The 22652-nt window shown below is 36.2% G+C and overlaps 1 protein-coding gene across 1 annotated transcript in view; it reads left to right on the top strand.

Moving 5' to 3' along the window:
* IFIH1 (interferon induced with helicase C domain 1) overlaps positions 1 to 22652 on the top strand; it is a 55150-nt gene that overhangs the window by 11600 nt on the left and 20898 nt on the right. Inside the window, exons 3-5 of the mRNA XM_059394081.1 lie at positions 947 to 1093; positions 14115 to 14219; positions 19531 to 19751. Of these exons, the coding sequence (XP_059250064.1) occupies positions 947 to 1093; positions 14115 to 14219; positions 19531 to 19751 (473 nt within the window). The remainder of the gene's footprint in view (positions 1 to 946; positions 1094 to 14114; positions 14220 to 19530; positions 19752 to 22652) is intronic.

The raw sequence follows: 22652 nt of genomic DNA, 5'->3' as shown, positions 1-22652 counted from the left end.
TAATGTGTACCTGTAAACGCTGTCAGGTCGTCTTGCCGAACAACAGAGTCCGAAGTCACAACAATTTCCTTCAGGAAATTCTCCACACACAGGACATACTTTCCCTTTATCCTTTAAGATGGGTTCATCCACAATGATACTTTAAGAGACTTTATTTATGGAATCAGTCTTCTCTGATAGATTATAGCTTCAGGAGGCCAGAAACTCTTGTTTTTCTTTGGAACTCACATAGCCCCTTAAGAAAACATTACATGTTAGTTGAAGGAAGGAAGGCTGATGGGAGAAATGGAGGGAAAGGGAAGGGAAGGATACAGAATATTTTATTGAATCCCTAAAAAATCTCCAGATATTCAAAATACATGAATTTAGGCTGACATTAAAGCATATGTACATCTCATGTAGAACGCACAGCAAGGGAACAAAATGGCAAGAGCGCAAGCTAAAGAAAAACCACTGCCAAATTTGCATTTTCATAATTCTGCCTTAAATATAACTTTGTGTCACTAAATTAGTGTCTTACTTCCTACCAGTAATGGTCAGATAGGAAATCACCAGATTGTTTTAGTGATTACCGTGGTACTTCTCATGATGTCTTTTTAGATAAAATTTAATCATTACAAAAGAATTACTCACTGTGTCCATATTAAAAATAGAAATACTGTATCCTAACAAAAAATATGTTCCTAGCATTTCAAAATGTCAAAGTACAAAAGTATATTCAGGCAAATTTCTACTGGAAACCTCCACTCGGTTTTCAAAATGACAATAGCTTTTTATATTGCATTAAACGATTTACATTCTCTTGCGAATTTCAGAGTATTTCAGTACACTCAGGTAAACATCTATTAGGAACTCCTGTTTCATTTTCAGAATAGCAATTGCCACGAAGCAGACTCTACATGAGCTTGCGCTGACTCCTGTTTACCTTCTGATGCTTCATTCACAGAGACTGAGAATTTATCACAAGAATGTGGCCCTGACATTCAAGAGGCAGTTCTTTTAGCCACAGGTCCGCCAAGTCCTGAGGGAGCGGGCTGGGACGAGGACAATGACTCACCGGACTCGTCTTTGGTGGATTCTTCTGTTGTCTCAGGTATTTGGAACCTGCACATCGTTTCCATATTGTGCTAATTACCACTTCCCGAAGAATCAGTTGGTGCATTGATGATGTCGGGTTCTGTGAAACACAGAGAGAAAATTTGGGCCTTGGGGTTTTGTGAGCATTCTTATTAAAATCTTATTTCTAGAAATGTTTAAATGAAAAGAATTCTTTGTGGCTAAAAATGTTTCAAAACAAGTGCAATATTAATATGTTATGAATAGGAACACATTTGGTTCTAATTTTACTGTAGGAGAAGCTTTCTATGGTCTTTGTGATGTGATAAGTATTATAATCATACCTATATTTCATGGTTTTCAAAGTACTTTCAAATATATGAATTAGTTTGATTAATCCCAACCTCTGAGAATTAAGAAGGCCATTCATTATCTCTTCTCTATGTTATAGATTGGGATGTCTCAGAGAGGTTCATCTGGGTTGTAGAGACGAAACACAAGGCTGTAGAAAGGAAGATGACAGGTGCTAAATGGGGGTTGGCTTGATTTACAGTAACTAATTGGTGAGAGAACTCTTTACCACCATGACCATCTTTTTTAATATGAAATATTCCAGAACGATCAAACTAATTCAATTACATTCCCCTCTCTAATTTGCTCATGATAGAAAAACCCTCTCTTCCTCTCTTTTCACCAAAAGGCTACATTCTATTTTCACAAGAAATAGTCATTTAAAAGAAAAAAAAATTAAATATCTGTGCTGTGTGGTAAATGTTTAAGAAGAGTCCTGAGCTGTAGTATTTGCCAATCTTCATGATGCAAATGCTCGCCCTGAAGCTGATGTCAAACCTCCAACCTCACGTCCCTGGGTTGGAAAGAGAGAAGCACCAGCTCACCATTCTGTTAGCATTTCCGCTAGCAGATACAGTGAGCATCAACAGCTTCAATGCCATAGAGAACAGGGAAATCCAGAAACACGATCAGGAAGTGATGAGTTTAAGTATTCATTACCTTTGCTTTCATATAATTTATTTAACTGTAAATCTATATAATTTAATTTTTAAAGATTTTATTTATTTTATTTGACAGATCGAGATCACAAGCAGGCAGAGAGGCAGGCAGAGAGAGAGGGAGGAGGAAGCAGGCTCTCTGCTCAGCAGAGAGCCCGATGCGGGGCTTGATCCCAGGACCCTGGGATCATGACCTGAGCTGAAGGCAGAGGCTTTAACCCACTGAGCCACCCAGGCGCCCCTATATAGTTTAATTTTTAAAATGGGTGTGCTTAACAACCTGCTCACAAATTCCTGAAAATTTAACGATTGGCTTTGGTGAGCCAATATAAGCGGACTCCATCACACGGACTGCAAAGTTTACTATTTTCTCCCCCCGCCTTTTTTAAGTAATCTGCCTCCAGTGTGGGGCTTGAACTCACAACCCTGAGATCAAGAGTTGCATGCTCCACCGACCGAGCCATCCAGATGTTTCCAAAATTTCCTATTTTCTACTCAGAAAAGTAGTGCAGCTGCGTTGCAAGAAATTTGGAAACCGTGAAAACATACAAAGAAAAAAATCCCCCATCCTCCCACAATGTGGATATATTACTTTTAACATTTGGGTATCTATCCTTCTGATCTTTTTACATAAGTGGATGTTTATACATAATAGCATTTCTCCTGTGTTTGTTAGATATTCTTCTATAGCATGGTTTTTAATGGCTTCATAATAGTTACGACCATTAGATGCTTTATAATTAATAAGTCAATTGTTAAATAATTAAGATGCTAAAAATTTTCTACCTTGTGAATAACTCCCTTCATATCTATGTTTCAATGTAATTCTTGAAAACCTATTACATAATTGGAACTTCTGGATCAAATGATGTTTACCGTCTTAAGACATTTGAGAGTTAATGTCAAATTTCACTCCAGGAACTTGTACCAATTTAGGTGTCCTATAGTATAAGAGACTGCTTATTGCCCTGAAATCTCTTCTGCAAAAACAGTTATTTCTACAAAATATCATTATTTTCAAACCTTGCCAATTTGGTATTTTGCTACTTGAATTTGAATTTTTTGATTTCTAGTGGAAAACCTTTTTGTAAGTTTATTCTTTTTGTTGTTGTTACTAATTGCCTGTTTTCCTATTAGGGTGTTTATATTCTTTTTGCTGATTTGTGTGATCACAAATCTATCTAAATGTATAGGATAGCAATCCTTTGTCATAAATAGTACCAATATGTTTTACAGTTGCCCGCTATTCAAGCTTGTGCCTCATTTACTTTTTTTTTTTTTTTTTTAATGCAATGCTTCTGCTGCTTTGCTGGGTAAATGAATCATCGGGAGGAGTGGGTCTTACTGAAATGCACTCTGATTCCATAGGTCCTCTGTGGAGCCTGAGATTCTGCCTTTTTCACACACTCCCTGGTGACACTGTATCGCTGGCCTGGACCACACGTTAGTGAGGCTTAATATATAGAATAGCAAAAACCTGAATTCCAGAGGATTTTTTTTTCCACTTGAGCAGCTGCACTCTCCTTCAGAAATCATGATCTTATGGGAATGCCAAAATCACTCTCTGAATGTGGATTTATCACATTTTAATAAACTTCCTTGATAGGATACCTGACATACCTGTGGGTTACTGGCTGTTTTCTAAATCCACACTAGAAAGAATAGAAGACAGGACTGAGGCTGGCAAATGATCCTGTATCTTGAATGAGGGTTTTTCATCAAAGGTTGCCAGTAACGCATCTTGTCAGCCTGTAGCTTATGTATCTACCGAGGATTCTGAGTCTTAAAGTGAACAAAATTAAAGACAAAACTTTAAAAATGTTCTGTTTTCTTACTAGTTAGTGTAAAACTTAGAGTTGCATATTGTGAAAAGAAAATCTGGATCTTAATAATAGCCTTAGAGAACAGAAAGGGTTTTGTTTTGTTTTCTTGCTGTGTTCCCTCTCTCCCTCTCATTTGCCCTCTGTTCCTTTCGATTCTTTCATTTAACAAATATTTATTTAACTCCTACATGCCAGACATGTACTGTTCAGTGTTCAGTTCTGCCAATACAGTGGGGGAACATAATAGAGGTGACTTCTTGCTCCCCTGGAGCTCTCAACTGATGGGCCTGTCAGTCAAACAGTATTCACAGTATAGTCACATTAAGTGCTAGTAACAGTCCTACAGTAAGTGCAAGAACAGCTACTAAAACATATACTAGTCTGAGAACGTGCAGAAGTATATAATACCTTGTCCAGTGATAGGAGGACCCCACCCAATTCACAGACTTGAATGACCTTCTGGTCTATAGGATTCTCATGATGTCTGGACTTCCCCTGGACTTGAGAGCCATATAGTCCAATCCATTCTGGTCCTTTTCAGCACAATAGCAAAGGGTAACTTACTTAGGAAAATGTAGTTCCTTTGCCTTAGGTCTTAGACAGTTCATAGATGCTATAAATTATTGCAAGTGTTGGTCTATTTTCTTATTGCTCTCCAGAACTAAGAATTACAGGTATAAATAACTTGTAAATTACCATTAGCCCAACAAAGTTTCTGGTGTCCTTTTGATTAAAGGTTCTATTGCAAAATTTACTGTAGAAGGATTTTGCCTCTACGGGCATCCTTTCATAGTATTAGCAGCCAAAATAAAGGGGAAACTATCCCATAGTCTGTAACATGCATTTGCATAATTTTTGTTTTGTATATCTCACCAGTATTGATAGTATATAATCTTTATTTTTAATTTTAATATATAGGGTTAAGATTTCACATACAGCTTAAATATAGCCAATGCTACCAAAGTAGCATTGAAAGAAACTTATTTCTTAAGCTGCACACATTCTATAAATATGAATTTTCATATGCAGAAAGAAAAAAATGTGACTCGAATTATTTCTAATTTTAAATTGACTCCTCTAATTTTTATTTCTGAACCAGTTTCTAAAATATTTTTTTCAGTGCATAATAGTCTTGGTGCATACAAATGGTAATTATTTATAGTTTCAATCAAAGACTCCTTATGTATTGTTTTTCTGCCCTTTTGACTCCTTAACACACCTGGTGGGTAAGATATACTACCACTAGTAACAGTAGCCTGCCCTGAAACCAGTTTTAATCCCATTTCTCCTTCACCCTTAGGGTGATATATCAGCATTCCCTAGTAGGCGGCTCTGGAGAGTGCTTTTGTCATGCCTTCACTGGGGACTGGCATGTTCTTCCTTCCTCCTTACAAATACTTCCCATTAAAAAGTTGTTAATAATGAAGATGCACCAATTTTTAAAACTTGCCTTCTTCTAAATTAACACAATAATTTCTAAAGGATATTTGAATAGTTGTTAGACTGTTAGTAGAGTTTTGATGCTGGATTTTATAGTTCTGCTTCCTAAAGTCACTGGTCATCTCTTATAACAAGAAAATATTGGAAATCTGTGCTGTTTCTCTCTAGACCACACCACCCTAGAAAACATCAGAGGGACACAAAAGCCACATTCATTTTCTTCTGCTGAAAATACCTTAATTTTAGCAAATACAAGGTATCTGGATCATTTTAATTCTCTAGGCTTACAGTAGAATTGATTGTACAATCATTTTATATTTAATAATCTGCTATTCTTGCTTTCTCAAAAACAAGTAGTTATTTTACATTACACCATTTTAGAAATTAATGCCCTGTAATAAAATAAAAGCAAAGCAAATGAGATTCAAAACAAGATAAATTTTTTATTTGCAGTGAACTTACTTTGATGCAGAGTTTCACATAAAATCTCCCAGACTTCTTTTATCGTTCTGTTAGATCTTCCGGTTATGAAACGAGACGGTGCAAGTACCCGAGATTGGACAGCAGAGGGCGCTTTTACATTATAAAGAGAATGGAATTCACTGTTCCAGGGTGGAAGATTATAATGTAACTGTAGAGTGTGCCATGTGTGAATATACAGTGCGCATGACTGTGAATGCATGTGTATATTTTGATTTATATATTCGTTCACGTGAAGATTTTAAAATTCCACCCCAGCTAATGAGCTTACCAACCTGCTTGTTTTCAGACTTTAATACCTTCTTTTTCATATTCCCCCATATGTTCCACTCCTTAGGTTTATCCGGTGACATTATGCTTTGGAATATATTGTGGATATATTTTGCATAGATCATGTTCTGTAGGAGGGGTTTAAAAATTGACCTTTATAAAACAGCCTCCTTCTCCCTGGCCCAATCTGTTATAGCACTTTTTTTGTTGTTGTTTTGTTTTGCCTTTTTATAGACCAAAGTCCAATCTTAGATTTGGTCTATACTAATTTCTGTAAAAATGCCACAAAATTTATCCTTGCACTTGAGGACCAGAATAATGTTTTATAGCACCAGCCTCTAGAAATTTAGAGATTTTTAGAATCTCTAGAAAAAAAAATACCATATAGCACTTGAGACCTTAGTGGGAAAGATAATTGATATAGCAGCATATAAGACTGTGTCAGGATTACCCACATTATTACAGGATTGGTTTCACTACAGGTAGTTATCCTTTATTTCCGTATTTTGCTAAATTTAGTTACATCAATTATTGGGAACTAGAAATACTACTGAGGCAATCCAAAAGGAAAATATTAATTTGAGCTGAAAAAAGAAAAAGAGAGAGAGATGGCCAGAGAGAGATAAGCTGCTGTTCCTGCTGATGTCAGTGTCGGCTAACGGTTAATATAGGTTTGTATTTTGTTTGAAATTTCCCCGGAGCCATTTAGGTTAGTTATATGACTCCCAATTGCTTACTAGTTCTGTGAGGGTTATTGTTCATCTCTCAGGATGGAGGACATAGGTATTTTGATGGGAAGCATCTCCCCAGTGTGCAGTTAAGACGCGCTGGATTTATTTTCATGACATCCTTTTACGGCTACAAACGTCAAGCGTTTTTCTTTTTCCTTTCTTTTTTTTTTTTTTTTTTTTTTAAGCACCACTTTAACAAAGGCGACAATTTTAACTTTAATTTGATGCTTGGGACTTACCTTCTCTATTTTGGCACGTGAATGAGGACTAGAAGCCAGAGAGTGAGTTGGTTGGGTCTTATTATTGAGAGAACCAAGTACCAGCGTGTTGTCCTCACCCTCAAGGAGTTTGTAACCCAGTTCCAGAAAACAAGTTCCAGGCCCCCAGAGGAAAACAGTTATCTATCCAGAGTGAAGGAGAATGTGTTAAAGGATTAAGGAGGGTAGACTTGGGAAGGAAGACATAAAGACAGCTTCCCTAAGGAGGAATTGGATACATCCGTCCTGTGTTGGATCTGTGCACAGAGGTGGTAGGCAGCATTTCAGACCACATGAGCACTACAAGCAAGGGTGTAGGTGTAGGAAGATTCAAAATACGTTTAGGGTGGGGGGTGTCATTGAGGGGGGCTCTGCATGTGTGGGAGCAGGGCTTTTAAGGAAAGTCTCTGTACTTCTGTTCAATTTTACTGTGAACCTGAAACTGCTCTGAAAAATAAAGTCTGTATAAGATGGACCCAATGGTAATAAACACATCAAAATCCAACTGTAGTAAACACAGCAAAATTTGTATACAAAAGTGCAGGGGAACAGTTTGATCAGAGGGGAGCAATGATGGGGGAGGGTAGTAGGAGAGACTTCCCAGATCAATGAGAGTTAATGGGCTTCTCTGTGGCTTTTACAAATGATTTCCCTAAAGGGGAAAAAATACTCTTAACAATTCTGAAATACTAGCGCAGTGCGTGCTGGTCATTTCAGATGATGTTTCTAGGAGAGTCCTTCATGGGGGGACTGCGTGCCTTGGGCAGCTGGAGCCGGCTGCCACTAGCTTGCCAGAGCCAGAGGCACCCATCTCTTCCCAGCTCCACTCTGTGACGTCATGCTGGTAGCTTGAAATCAGCCCTGGCAGGGATATTTACACCGTGGACATTAGCAGACACTTTGAAGTCATGGTTTGTTTTGTTTTGCTTTGTTTTACCTCAAGGAGCTGACCGTTGTGTATTTCCCAGAACACCTTTAAATGTGTGTCTCCCCATACTCTCCTCAGACTTACTTAAGCCTGCTTAACTCGAATAGCTCTTCCAGAGGGGGTGCTTATCAGCCAAAGAAGTTTCCAATTCATCTTCTATCTTGCCGTCCCTAAACCTTGTCACTGCCAAGACTCACTTCCCAGTGGTCACTGGGCTTTTCCCTCACAGCTGATTCACTCTGGGACTTTTGGCCCCCTTGTATTCCAATAACCGTCTTTACAGAGGGAGATCCAAGTCCAAAGGCTAAAGGGTATACATGATACAATTTAAGCCAACACTATTACTTACACACAATTCAAATTTAATTCTGACTGAAACATTTCAGCGGTATAAATTCTATAAACAGGAGCAAGGAGCTCCATGGATAGCCATGTGGGCCTGTGGCTCTAGGAGAGTTTTTTCTCTTTGGGGAACTCATTTCCTAGAAGCTTGGATCCAGGAGAGAATATGCAAGGTGGGTGGAGGTGGCTTCTCTCCATTCTGCGGGAACACATGTTCCCTGGCACGGAGAGCAGAATCTGACAGACCAAAATGTGAGCGTGTGTGTGTGTGTGCGCGCGCACACGCACAAATCCATATACATAGAGCTGAAAATAAAAGTCATCTATTTCCTCTCAAAAAAGATTAAGGATAAGTTATTTCAAAAGAAAAGGAGTGTTTGAGTGTTAGGATACTTTGCATTTCAGAAAAAAAAAAAAAGACAAGAGGTCTTAGCAATGTGTCTGATCCAATTATAGGAGCCCACAGAAAAGCACAGAAAGATTCAAAGGAACCCACAGTCCAGAATAACTTTATTGGTGGTCTTGAAGAGCTTGGCTAGTATATCTCAATGAGACATTAGAGGAGGAGGGGAAAGGAAAGAGGGTGATAAAGATGTGTCTTAGTCCCAAATGTACGCATCACAAAAAGCCTGCTTTTTCCATATGGACAATACCCAACTGTTGTTCATTTTTATGTTATCAATAAGAGCTATTGAAAAAGGACCCTCAAAAAGAAAGGATGGAAGGGAGGAAGGGTATTATTAGCAGTATGAAAGCAGGCACCCTTAGGAAGCCCGTGCAATCTCTGGGGGAGTGCCCGTGAGTGCACATGTGTTCGGATCTTCAGCATTCGGGGCTGCAGGGATTATGAAGCCAGGCAAAGGGAAATAGCTAAATAGGTGAAGCTAAAATGCATCATAAGGTCAGAACAAGAATAAACATGAAAGGATGGTGACAGGTGGAATTAGACTATTTGCAGACCTTGTAAGCACTACCTCTCAGGTGAATGAGATCTACAGGTGCCCTTCTTCTTTTTCAAGGTGCATAGAGGCCCCAGCCCTTTGCACTGCTTCCTGCTCAAATGCAAAACCACTTTTCAGCAAAGAAAATGTATGACAGTCCGAGGCAAAGGGTGAAAAAGGAGAAATATTCTGTAGAGTGAAAAATGCATGAAGGTTGAAATAAGGGGGTACAGTACCTGGCAGGGTTAGAAAGAAGTAAGAACCAATTTGTATCTTACCTAATGAAGCTTAGCCCTTAAGTTGAATAAACAATGTACTTACCAACAAATTGTTATAATAGCGTTTTCCAGCAGAGGGCATACTTTACATTGCAATAGATCTAAAAAGGCCTTCAACCAAGAGGTTTTTTTCATTTGAATTTTTTTAACTTCAATATTTTTGGTTTCTAAATGGTTTAAAAATATTTTAAAGTATTTAAAGTCTAGAAGATGTTAAATGTGAAGTTTCTCAGATTCCAGTTAATATTTCTGCTTTATTAGTAAAATATTCAAGTTGTGATTGCAAAATGAGGCATTTTTTTCAGTGGCTTATGGACTGGTCTAAGACACCATCACTGTACACAGAGCTGTTCTTTTTTTGTGCTGTTTAAAAAATTATTACAGAAAATCCTATCTTTTAATTGGATGAGTATCATTTTCTTTCATTCCAAGAGAGTTTGATATAAATAACTGCTTTTTTTTTTTTTTTAACAGTTAGAAATTACCAGCATTTTCTAATCTGTTTTGTATCCAGCTTTGATATTTTCCCTAGAGGAAATGACACCTATATAAAAGTTAACTAAACTTATTATATAATATAACTCCAATATTCAAAGCCTGTTTAAGTAGCAACTTCATGAGAATTTAAGTTTTGTTTCTCTTCATGATTCATTTCCTTTATCTAAGGGAATCATTCTCAAGATAAATGAGAAAGTAGAAACTACTACCAATGTTAAAAAAAAAAAAATTAAGAAAAAAAGGTTAAGTCACTTGTTAGCAGTGGCTGCAGAGTTCAGATCTGGAGACCGATTTGCTTGACTTCCTAACATAATGTTCTTTTCATGGCAACACCCTGCTTCCAAGTGACTACCCTATTTTATCTGATCTATTTTAAAATCAGAGACATGACTTTGTTCATCAGGACATAAGTCCAGATTGACATACTGTGAAAAGTACAAAGAATAAAACAAAATAATCCTATAAAAGTCAGTTGCAGGAATTCTTGGCTTATGAACTCAATAGCCTGGTTTAGTTCTGGTATCACATAATCAATCAATCTGACTTTATGTGTGTGTGTGTGTGTGTGTGTGATTTTTTAAACATGATTTCTTTAAGTGAATGCAGGAAGAAAATCTCTGGGGAAGATATTCTTAATGTTATGAGAGAGTCAGTATATTTTCTTTTATTATTAAAGTTATTTCCTTTAGTACTTCTCTTTCTATGAAATAAAAAAAATATATCAAGTGCATAAGAATTCGCTGCCTAGGAAACAAAATTATTTTTATGTTGAGAAACTGGAGATTTTATATATCCTCAAAATTACAAAGAAATAGACCTCTATATATTCACTTTCATTTTCATAATTATCTCTAGCAGAATTATTCCAATTAGTTTTGTTTAACAAGGATGGAAGTGTTCCTCTTTTATTTGTGTGCAGAAAAGTAAATTTCAAAATTTGTGTGGATGTTTAAATATAAAGTAAATGAAAGTCTATCGATGAAATTAGAAATGTTAGCAAAATAAAACAATCCCTCTCCTTTTTTCCCCCTTGGGAAGATAAACTGTTTCAAGATTGACAGAAAATTAGACATTACAATGAAAATGTCTATATGCTTTAAAACAATAGCAACAACAGCAATAACCAACTTTCATTTCACTTAACATTTGGATAGAGGATTGTTTGCTTATTTATAAAGCTTTGCACAAATCATCAAAAAACACTGGAATACCAGGCTTGGATTCAGAAAATAGGGACTTCTCTCTCGGCCCCATTCTAGCTGTGTGATTAGAATAAATCATTTAACTTCTCTGGGCCTCTGTGTATGGTCTGTAAAACTAAGGTGATGATGGATATCTACCACATAGGATGTTGAGGTTTAAAGCGTAATTTATATCTGTGAAGGCACTGAGCTCAAGTGTCTTCCTGACACATTGTAAATTTGTTTGTAAGGTCAAAATAATCCATGAAATACACGTAATAACACCCTATTTCTGGGAGCAACTTTCTTTAATACTTAAAAATTAATCATGCACTTTGCACTAAATAGCTCTCCCAAACTTACATATGTTAAAGCAAAGCTTGGGGGAAAACTTAGACTTTACAAATATACAAAGTAGTTTTAAGATTGTTGTTTAACTGCAGTGATTAGAAAATGAAATGAAAATCAAGTATAATTTCCGTTTGTATTACATTTAGTGGGAAACCTAAAGATACAGGGTTAGATTATAGATAATACTCGTTAGTATTTTTTAGTATTTTTGGTATTATTTTCAGTTCTCACACTATATTTAAAACAACAAATGAAAAGCATGTCAAAATTTACTTTTTTGCTTCAGAAATCGTAGTCTATACTTCTAGATCTAGAATTATCCTTGCAATGACATTTTCCCCATCTCATTTTACACCTTGCCTTTTCCTTACAAATCATATTCTCTTTTCATCAGTACATCTGCCCAAAACTCTCTTCTGCTTGACAGTTCTATCCCACACTCGCCTCTAAGCTTCTAACAAGGCATACCTCTGGGAATTGCAAAGTGCCATATTTAAAATCTCTCAGTGAGATATACAGGTTTTCCCGTGTGATCATAAGGGATTCCTCAAATCTGAGTTTGAGAGCTAATCTACAACAACTGGTAGGCACAGTATTTTCACATTAGTATATTTATGTTGTGCTAATATACTTAAACAGTATGTATCTCCATTGAGAATTTCTTATCAGCACTTAACTTTTAAGAAAAGATACCTTATATATTTGATTGGGGTCGGCTATAATTCCATTATATTTCATGCTGACTAGGCTTATCCGAGTTGGAAGGGAGATGTCACAGACATCTCGGACGCTCAGGGAGTACTAGTCAGCAATAAAAAGGAAAAAAATTACTGATATAAACAACGTGGAATCATCCCGAACGTCTTACACTGAGTTCAAGTAGTCAAAAAGAGGTTACATACTGTGTGAATCCATTTATGAGACATTCTGGAGAAGGCGAGACTCTAGGGACAGAAACTAAATCAGGAACTACTGGGGGCAGCAGGAGAGAAATGACAACAAAAGGGCCCGAGGGGACTTCTTTTTTTGGGGGGGGGGGGGGGGCTTCTGAGGTGATAGAAAAATCTTGCTTGTGATGGTGGTTGCAAAACTGTATACATTTGTCAGATTCATCAAACTAAACCTACCTAAAAGAACAAACTTTTTAAAAAGAGTGATTATAAAGACAGTTAAAAAGATAAATTGTACCTCAATGCACCAACTTAAAAATAATAACTGGTTAAGGAAAATGAAGACACTTGTCTTTTTGAAGAGTTATACCCTGTTTCTTTCCAGAGAAACTTTATTGATAATATACTTGGTGAATTTTTCAGCCACTTCTATTTCTAGCTCTAATGTGTGACACTCAGACTAGTCTAAGTATCTAAAGGCTACCTTCATGTAATTTATTTAGTGCCTTTGGGAGCTTTAGCATGAAATGATAATTATGTAGAAAGTATAAATATTATGAGATGTTATTAATTTTAAGAAGAACACTATTTAATGGAACTCATGCCCTAATAATACGCCAACTCCTTGATTTTTATTTCATTTTCCAATCACCAGCAATTGAGCTACAGTGCTAAGAGCTGATTGTACCTAATATTACTTAATGGTGATCAAATTCTAGGAAGCAAATTGTACTAGCCCCACTTTAACTAATGGCAAGCCAGGCTCAGAGCAACCTCAACAGTCAATTTCACTTGTCCTGATTCTAGAGCCAATGTTTGTTGCTATCTTTCATTTACTTTTACTAGTTTAGCAATAGTTCTGATCCTTGTGGATGAGATTGCATAAGTCCTTAGCAATAAACTGTAAAGAGGGAAGTCTTCCCTGGGAGGGGGGCGGATTTTTAAAAACAACTGATACTGGGTACTGAAAACCAAACATCGGGATTTACAAATTAAGGGAGTCCTCTTGCCGTTCATCTTCACTGTAACTTTTTGATGGAAGCTTCGTTTAATTGTAGTAAAGCAAAACATTGATTTCCAACCTCACATAATCTTCTAGTACAACTGCCATGCCAGGCTCTAATGAGATTCTTTTTGAGCAAATTCTTTTGGAGATTTTTAAAGTTACATTTATCACTGAGCTGTTATTTTCATAACCCATTAACAGAACCATGTATTTTATTAATTTTTTATACTTTACTAATTTCCTACCATCTTGTGTTAAAATAACTCAGGGGATTACTATGTAATACTTTGTGTTTCAATGCCATTATCAAGCGTTGATTTTCTTTTCTGGGACAAAATTCCCATGTGGGGGGACAACAAATGTCATAACTGTTTACAAGTTTGTATTTCCTCTCATCGGGCGTGCGGTAAAGTAGGTGTGCGTGTTTGATTCCCTACCCTGCGGCTGCTCATCCTTGGTGGAGTTTCTAAACGTTGCTTGCCAGAAACTCTTACCTTTTATTCACAATCGTCTGGGTGTGCCTTTTCCACTTGCATTGAACTGCATGTACTGTGTGCTGTAGAGGTGTGCAGTTAAAATACGTTTATTCTCAGAAATATTTTAAAAATATTTTAAAATGTTTTCCTTTGCAGAATCAGACACAAGTTTGGCAGAAGGAAGTGTCAGCTGCTTAGATGAAAGTCTTGGACATAACAGCAACATGGGCAGTGATTCAGGCACCATGGGAAGTGATTCAGGTACTGCCTAACTGTTGTGTAAACCTTAAAAAGTGTGAAATAAGACGCCATATAGTGGAAAGCATGGGGGCTGTTCATACCCTCCCTAATGGATTTATGCAATTAAAGCAATTCTTTTCTACAGTTGAAGTTCTTTTGGAACTTTGCCATTCACTTTCTTTAAAAGTACAACTTACAAAAGTCTTAGCACCAAGCTCTCTCATTTTGGATCCGGGATTTATCTTTTTGATATAGATAAGAACATGCATATGCCACCTTCCATAGAGTTAGGTCACCTATTTTATTCATGCTATCCCTTTCCGCTAAGTTGACTGCGTTTCAATCATGTATTCAGTTTGGTACATATGTTCCCATACCCTACCTTTTTTTTTTTTAAACAACATTTTAAATTAAAAAAAAAAAATACTGTCCATAAGAGGATTGTGACTCTAGATTAACTGCAGGTAACAAGAGTCCTTTATTTTTTAAATTTTATTTTATTTAAATTTGATGAATTAACATATAATGTATTATTAGTTTCAGAGGTAGAGTTTAGTGATTCATCAGCTGCATAGAACACCCAGTGCTCATTATATCATGTGCCCTCCTTAATGCCCAACACCCAGTTAACAAGAGTCCTTTTAAAATGAAAAACTAAAATTACACATGCAGTTAAAAGAGTTTCAATTTGTCTGAATAGCTCTTGCATAGAAGTAGAGTTTCCAAAAATATTTTTGTCACCAAATGAGGACTTTATTAGGTGTTTCCCAAATTGCTCTCTTAGTTGGATATCACACCAACAATAAATGAGAGTGCCTTTTCCCAGTCCCACACTTCAGCAATACTTTTTGTTATCAGATTGCCTAAATTCTGTCAGTCTGGTAGATCTCATATTGCTTCTTTCTGCTGTTTGAATGTGCAATTCCAATGATTACAACCGAACTAAAATGTTAACATTTTCTAAGAAGAGGTGATAGAACCTTGGATATCTGTTATGTACCTTTCCATATTTGTCTGTGCACTTGAACTATTTCATAATTAAAATTAACAAGTTATAAACAAAAAAAAAAATGCTTTGCAATGTGGCCAGCTAAGAATCAGTAGGAAACTGGCAAATTAAGAAACACAAATTACTTTATTATTCATTTGTTCTGTTATTGAGTTGTAGAAAAAAACTTGGAAAATATTGTGTACTTCAGATTCCCTTGGGTTGTGAGAAGAATTACCGAAATTTAGCTAGAAGAGTCGTTAAGGGATAAAATCATTTACATAAAATCATTTACATCTGCCCTAAAAGCTTTCTAGGATTTTAAAGGGTTAATTCATTTTCTGTTCACTGCACTCAGTGTTTATTAAGTTATTGCCCTGTGCTTATTTCTGCGGTTGTATTTGATTTTTCCATACTTGTTATACAGTTGTTAGATTTAATAATTAAAATTTCTATTAAATGTTATTGATGTTAGAACTCAAAATATGTTCTAGCTAATATTTAACATCTTTATGGCTGTTTTAAGCTTCTGGACCTCATCCCAATTTTTGTTTGTCTAAGTAAGGGCTTTTCAACAATATTCATTCATTCAATAAATATTTAATGGGCATCCTGTATGTGCTGGGCATTTTGTCTATCTAGTGCTGTTAGTGAATGTAACTATTTGCTGATTTTCAGTCCTTAGTGTGTCATGAAAGACGTGATAAATCTGAACGCAACCTACTTTTAAAAAGCAAATACATTTTCAAAGGCAAATACATTTGAAGACGAACACATTTTCAGAGAGCACCCATTGATGTTCTAGATGGGGTCCGTGCTTAGAAACAAAGAATTACTTCACATAGTGGGTAGTAAAATTCTGAATTCATAAAATTATGAAATTCCTTTCCCTCAGGTGCATGATACAGAACAAAGTAGAAATCAATGCAAAAAAGGGATTAGAGAAATTGCAAATTGGTAAACATATACTGAATTTCTGAAAAGCATTACAATGTTTGGGATAATATTTTAACTTTTGAGGTTAACATTGAAGAGACTCTATCCCATATGTCCTTTGTCTGCCTTCAACAATTACATAATGGGACATAAGGATCATGGATGTGACCCAAGACCATAACATTTTGCTCCTCTGTGGAAGTATTATATCATGCTAAAACATGATTAATGATGCTCTTAAACTTTAAATATTCTCAGTATGCTATGGAAGGCTTTTTTGCTTTTCTGTCTCTCATTTTGAGAGAGATATACTGCATCTCACAAAGTGGCAATATTTTTGGCAAAACACATTGGCCTGATATGTAGAAAGTGTTTCCTTACTATTTCGAGGTAATACCTATTAATATTTGTCCAGCTGGAATGGCGTGTTTTTCCGTAGTTACATACTATAGGTAAAGGAATACTTTGTCGATTTCAAACACATGCAGTGACAGACCTTTTCTCTCCAAGAATAACTCAGCTGTCAAAATCAATGTGAGAATGAAATGTGCCACATGGTGTAGTTCCAATAAAATGTTATTATTTAAGTCCTATTTGATTTTATTTTTTGACCATTTATATGGTATAGTATAATTTCAAGGTCTTCAATCAATATTTGTTGTAGAGGGAGGGTGCAATGTTATTCAAAGCTTGTGCATATTTTAAATACCACATTCATTATTGCATTTAATTGATTTTGCTTTTTCAAAGCAAGCCAAAAAGAAACCAAAAAAAAACAAACAAACAAAAACCCAAACATTTCTTTTATAAAGGAAATTGGCTCCTGGCTCATTGACACCAGCCCAGTTCTCTCCTTCTGGTGACAGAGAAGAGAAAATTCTCTTTTCATTGCTTATGTGGATAAATTCTTCCATCCCTATGTCAGAGGATGTGAAAAGGCAAGAATCAGGCTGAATATTTAGCACTCACCCAGCTCTTCTTTGGATGCTGTTCTCACAATGAATCCAACTCTCATTTTTTTCCATGTTCACTCTGTGCTTCTCTTTTAAACTTGGGGCTACCTATCAAGTTTCCCGGACTTGACTCAAAATTATAGATGCGACTTGAGCTATCTGTCTAATAGCCAGACATTTTTAGTGGCTACAGTATAGTACTTTAGACTTTGAAGTCCTTGAAGAGAAGGACCATATTCGTGGGACTGTATGGCATGTAATAGTCACCCCGTTAATATTTGCTGCAGAATGAACTAGTGGGACATGATGAGTTAAGTAGCAGTTAAACAACATGAGTTTGGCTCCGGGACCAAATTTTGAACATGATAGCCCTTTTAACATCTTCACTAAGCTTACATTTATTAGTACAATAAATATCTAGCCTGCATAAGTGGAATTGATGTTTTACTCATTTGACTTAGTCTTAGATTACTTGGGGAAGAGATAAGAAATTGCCCTAAGTTTCTCTTTTTAATCTGTGTTACCCAAGGATATAGTAGTAAGCATGAAAGACAAAAAGTGAACCTGATTATTTAAAGAGGTACCTGCAAATATTACAAGGGAAGCAGAATTTTATTATTTTTTTAATATCATGCAAAAATAGACCTAGAGTGAAATTAAAGGGAATTTACTAATCTCTTTTAAGGAATTTCCTAAATTAAATATCGATTTAGTGAAAGTATAAGTTCCTGGATCTTGGGGTTAAACACAATTTAAAGTATATCCATCTTCCTTTGCAAATGTTCTTGCTCTTTTGGAAAAATTAGGTAATCAATGCTGGTAATATTAGGATCTTCTATAAAAGCCACTTAGGAGAGAAGTAAAGATAATCTTAAATAAATTTGAAACTTACATAAATATAATAGAAGATGACTTATTATGATTGCTGTAAAGTTCAAAGCAAACATGGAGAGCAAACTTGTAAATGTGTATCTTTAAATGCTGGTGATTTCAGATGGGTTTTTCCTGAAAATCCTATTAAATGAATCAGCAGATGATCCAGTGATAACTTAAATGTATTGCTTCTTTGTTTACTCATCCACAGAGAAGGCAAATTTCCTGCCGGGTTAGTAGATGACTCTTACTAAATGATATTTGGTGTGAATTTTCCTACCTGTGCAGATAGTACTATCACAACAAGCTAAAACCCATTTAAAGAGAATTATCCAGTTGCTGAAATGGAATCATCAGCAACTTTTGCGAAGTTAATGGGATTTTGTTAGTTTAGTTTTATTGCAATCATTGATAAGAGAAGGAATACTTCATGTGTAATGAAGTACTAAGTGCTGTCATTTCATTTTTTTCTTATGATTACATAAAGCAAAAGATGGGCTTTTAAATTGATGTAATATTTATTTTACTGTATTCCACATGATAGATTATACATTTTTAGATCTTTTTTCCCTGGCCAATATAGATAAATGTGATCACTTTTAAACGAAGTATGTTTAAACCAAGATATGTTATAATAATTTTATTCTAATGCTCAAAAAATTAATATATGTTAGTACTTTATGAGAATTTTAAATTTAGAAATCTGTATTAATTGGAAATATTTTTACTGTAATGCACTTTGAGTTTCAGGAAAATATGAACACATGGAGAATACATATAAGGAAGGGATAAAGATCATAATTAAAACTAAATGCCAAAATCAGTCGCAAGTCAGTTTAAACCAACAAAACTGTTTTTCATCTTTTAATGAAAACCTATCAGTTAAAGGCTTGCATGGGAGGAGTTTTTCCCCCCTCCTTAAATATGTTTAATCTAGCTACCTCACATGACAAAAGTAGGATTTATTTATTTATTTATTTTTGCCATTTTAGATGTTTGAGATAGATAGATGGGCAGGCTTTTGGGTATTCGGTTGTCAGATAAAGTTTTTCAAGTGAAGGAAAGTACAATCAGCTATAATATCTTCTTTGCAATAAAAAGTAAGGAGGGGTGGTGATGACAATGACTCATTCTTTTTCAGTTCCTCTTGACTCGTAGGTGGCAAGACTATGGAGAAACAAGTAGGGTATAAGGGCTCAACAAAGAACCGGAAAGCCTGATGCATTAAGAATCATTCCTGCCAATCCTGTACAGCAGCCCTTCTTGCAATTTCGCCTGGCTTGACCCACTCTGTGAAAAGACTCTCCCATGTTACCTCCCCTCCTGTCCTCCATCCTGTTCATTCACTCCCTCTGCCCCTCCGCCCCCAGGCCACTTCCAGAATGGGGTGCCTGGGTCGACCCCGCAGATGCCGGCAGAGAGCTGACACCCATATGGTACAGAAAACAGAAAAACGGATTGGTTTGGACCACACATGAAAAAGAATTTAAGCCATGAGAAGCCTATGCTGGGTTTCAGACTTCCTAGCCTGTGTTATTTTATTGCCTGTTCCCTTATTTTTCTGCCTTTTAATTTCCTTCAGATGAAGAGAATGTGGCAGAAAGAGCATCTCCTGAGCCAGAATTGAACCTCAGGCCTTACCAAATGGAAGTCGCCCAACCAGCCTTGGAGGGGAAAAATATCATTATATGCCTACCTACAGGGAGTGGGAAAACCAGAGTGGCTGTTTACATTGCCAAGGAGCACTTGGACAAGAAGAAAAAAGCATCTGAACCTGGAAAAGTTATAGTCCTTGTCAATAAGGTATTCAAGTAGCACATAGTGCAACAGTGCTTATTTTCACTTTATTTTTCCTATGCATTTGTAAAATGACATATATAACAATGGACACACATACTTAATGTAATTAAGAGTAATGTCGAAATATGTAATTTGTTTTAAGTCTTTGCTTTTACAGATATATGTAATATTCAAGTTATTATCCTTTAAAATGTATTTTTTCATAACACCAGAGCATAAATCAAATAGCTTTACACATAAACACTTATGTGTAAAGAATAATACATTTACCCAGATATTCCTTAAGGTTAAATGGCACTAATTTATCGGTACATGGACATGAATGACCCCAAAGTATTACTGGAATCTAGGATCAAATACTGTCTTTTGGAATCTCTTTGACTGTTGACCCTTAGTCAAAAGTGGTAAGTCCTCTTTACCAGAGATTTATCATTTGTTTGAAGATAAAAAGAAAATTAAGTGACTATTTGGCTAATCTAAATCAAGTTAAACAGGAAAATAGAGGGGCACCTGGGTGGCTCAGCCAGTTAAGCATCTGTCTTCGGCTCAGGTCATGATCCCAGAGGTCTGGGATCAAGTCCCGACCTTGCTCAGCAGGGTGCCTCTTTCTCCCTCTGCCCTCTGCCCTCTGCCCTCTGCTCCCCCTGCTTGTGCTTACTCTCTCTCTGAAAAATAAATACATAAAATCTTTTTTTAAAAAAGGAAAATAGATAACTAACTTCCAAGAATTATATATAGATGTTACTTGAAATGTAACTGAGGTTTTCCTGTAATAATTTATATATTGGGGTATCTAAAGAACAATCTTCATAAACAGGTTTAATTCTTCTTCACTATAAAATAAAATCTAGTTATTGGAGCTTTATTTAGATAAATGAATTTACTAATTTGTAAATTTGATATTGGGCAGATTACTCTTTACTTTGTGAAGTAAAACTGAGTATACATTTCCATGGTCAGACATAGTCTTTTTTCTGTTACTTATACCATCACTAGATTTTCATCATTTCCTTTACCAAAAATATGGTAATGGATTATATGGCTTTTCTATATTCTTGGATTTCTATTATACCAAAGGTTTTAGTTGCAACCTGCATTTTGGTACCAAAGAAACATACTCAGAATCTATGATCTGAATAATTTCTTTTCTTAAAATATTTTATTTATTTACTTGAGAGAGTGGGATGAAGGTCAGAGGGAGAAGCAGACTCCTTGCTGAGCAGAGAGCCTGATGTAGGACTTGATCCCAGGACTCCAGGATCACCACCTGAGCTGAAGGCAGACACATAATGACTCGGTCATCCAGGCGCCCTATGAACTGAATAATTTATATCATTTATTTCCAAATGCATTTTGTATGTAACTGCTAAGTTGAAAACCTCTTCTTCATACTTGAATGCCTACTATTAAAACAGTTTTATTTCTCTTGTAACAATAGTGATACATTAGATTTTATTTGTGATTAGCCTTTCACATATAATCTTCTTTTAAAAAAAGATTTAATTTATTTATTTGATAGACAGAGATCACAAGTAGGCAGAGAGGCAGGCAGAGAGAGAGAGAGGGAAGCAGACTCCCTGCAGAGCAGAGAGCCTGATGTGGGGCTCGATCCCAGAACCCTGGGATCATGACCTGAGCCAAAGGCAGAGACTTTAACCCAGTGAGCCACCCAGGTGCCCCTCACGTATACTCTTTATAAAGGACATTATCTTTTGGAATAAAATAAATCTAGCTTTGAATACACCTTCTACCCACCAGTAGTTTGACTTTGAACAGATTCCTAACTTCTCCTTGCTTTAGTTTCCTCATCTGTAAAACGAACAAAATAATACTGCCCTGTGCAGTTGCTCTAAAATTTAAATTAGATAATCTATCTTAAGCCTGGGAATGAGTCAGGAAGTTTTAGTTCTTTCTCCCACTCCCTCTTCCTCACCTCCATAACCAATTAAACGGAACTCCTTACCCAGGGAACAGGGTCTTAAGTGCCAGGTTTAGAGAAAAGAACAAAGTTAACTGGATTTGAAGATACTTCATCTGGAGTTCTTGATATCATTTGAATATTCTGCAGTTTCCTCAAACTGAGGCTTCGCCATCTCCCTCCCTAAAGGCTCTCCTTCCGTCCCTAACTGTCTCCTTGTTAGTTACACCACCACCTCCGAAGGATGAAGCTTCAACACCTGGGAGATATTTTTAATGCATCTGCTTCCTTCCCTTCTCTTATCAGGTCACAGGGTCATAAACCCTTAGAGCTGAAAGCAGGCTTCAAGATCCAGCTCTCATCTCATCTCTTGCTTCTGCTAAGTAAGCTGGGATATCCAGGAAGTCCCACTTATAATAAGATAGCTTGATCCATTCTCTGAATGACTGGCACTGATGGAAAGCCCTACCAAGACCTGTTTCTCAGGAATCCACACTCATTGGTTAGAGTTCTTATACAGAGTAAGGATTACTTCTCCTCCCTCTTGACTGCCCTTCACATAGAGAGGGCAGCAATGTGCCTCCTGATTCGTTTTTATTTGTTCCCTGGGATAAATATTCCCATTTTTCATATAACATGGTTTCCAGATTTTTCATCATCCTGAGTGCCCATAGTTTTTGAGACATTTATTTAAGACCTTCTTCCAATATAAATAAGTAAGACCTTTTTCAAATACTTCCAAAGCATCCAGAATTGGGGAAAATACAATTCTTACAGTCTTATCAAAGCAGACTATAAGAGAGATGAGATGTGACTCTAAACCCATGACCAGGTTTGCCTTTTTCACCTGTGTGAAAGCCTCAGTTTCTTTTTTGTCTGAAAATCTGCTAAATTAGAATTCCTTTAAGTTATTTTTGTGCAGTTAATTTCTAAATCCAAATACTTACATTCATTTCTTCCTTTCATGCATGTTGATTGATCTTAGA

Source organism: Mustela nigripes, chromosome 3, assembly GCF_022355385.1.
Source record: "Mustela nigripes isolate SB6536 chromosome 3, MUSNIG.SB6536, whole genome shotgun sequence".
NCBI lineage: Eukaryota > Metazoa > Chordata > Mammalia > Carnivora > Mustelidae > Mustela > Mustela nigripes.
Note: the sequence above shows the minus strand (reverse complement) of the source record. Positions and strands in the feature narration are given on the sequence as shown.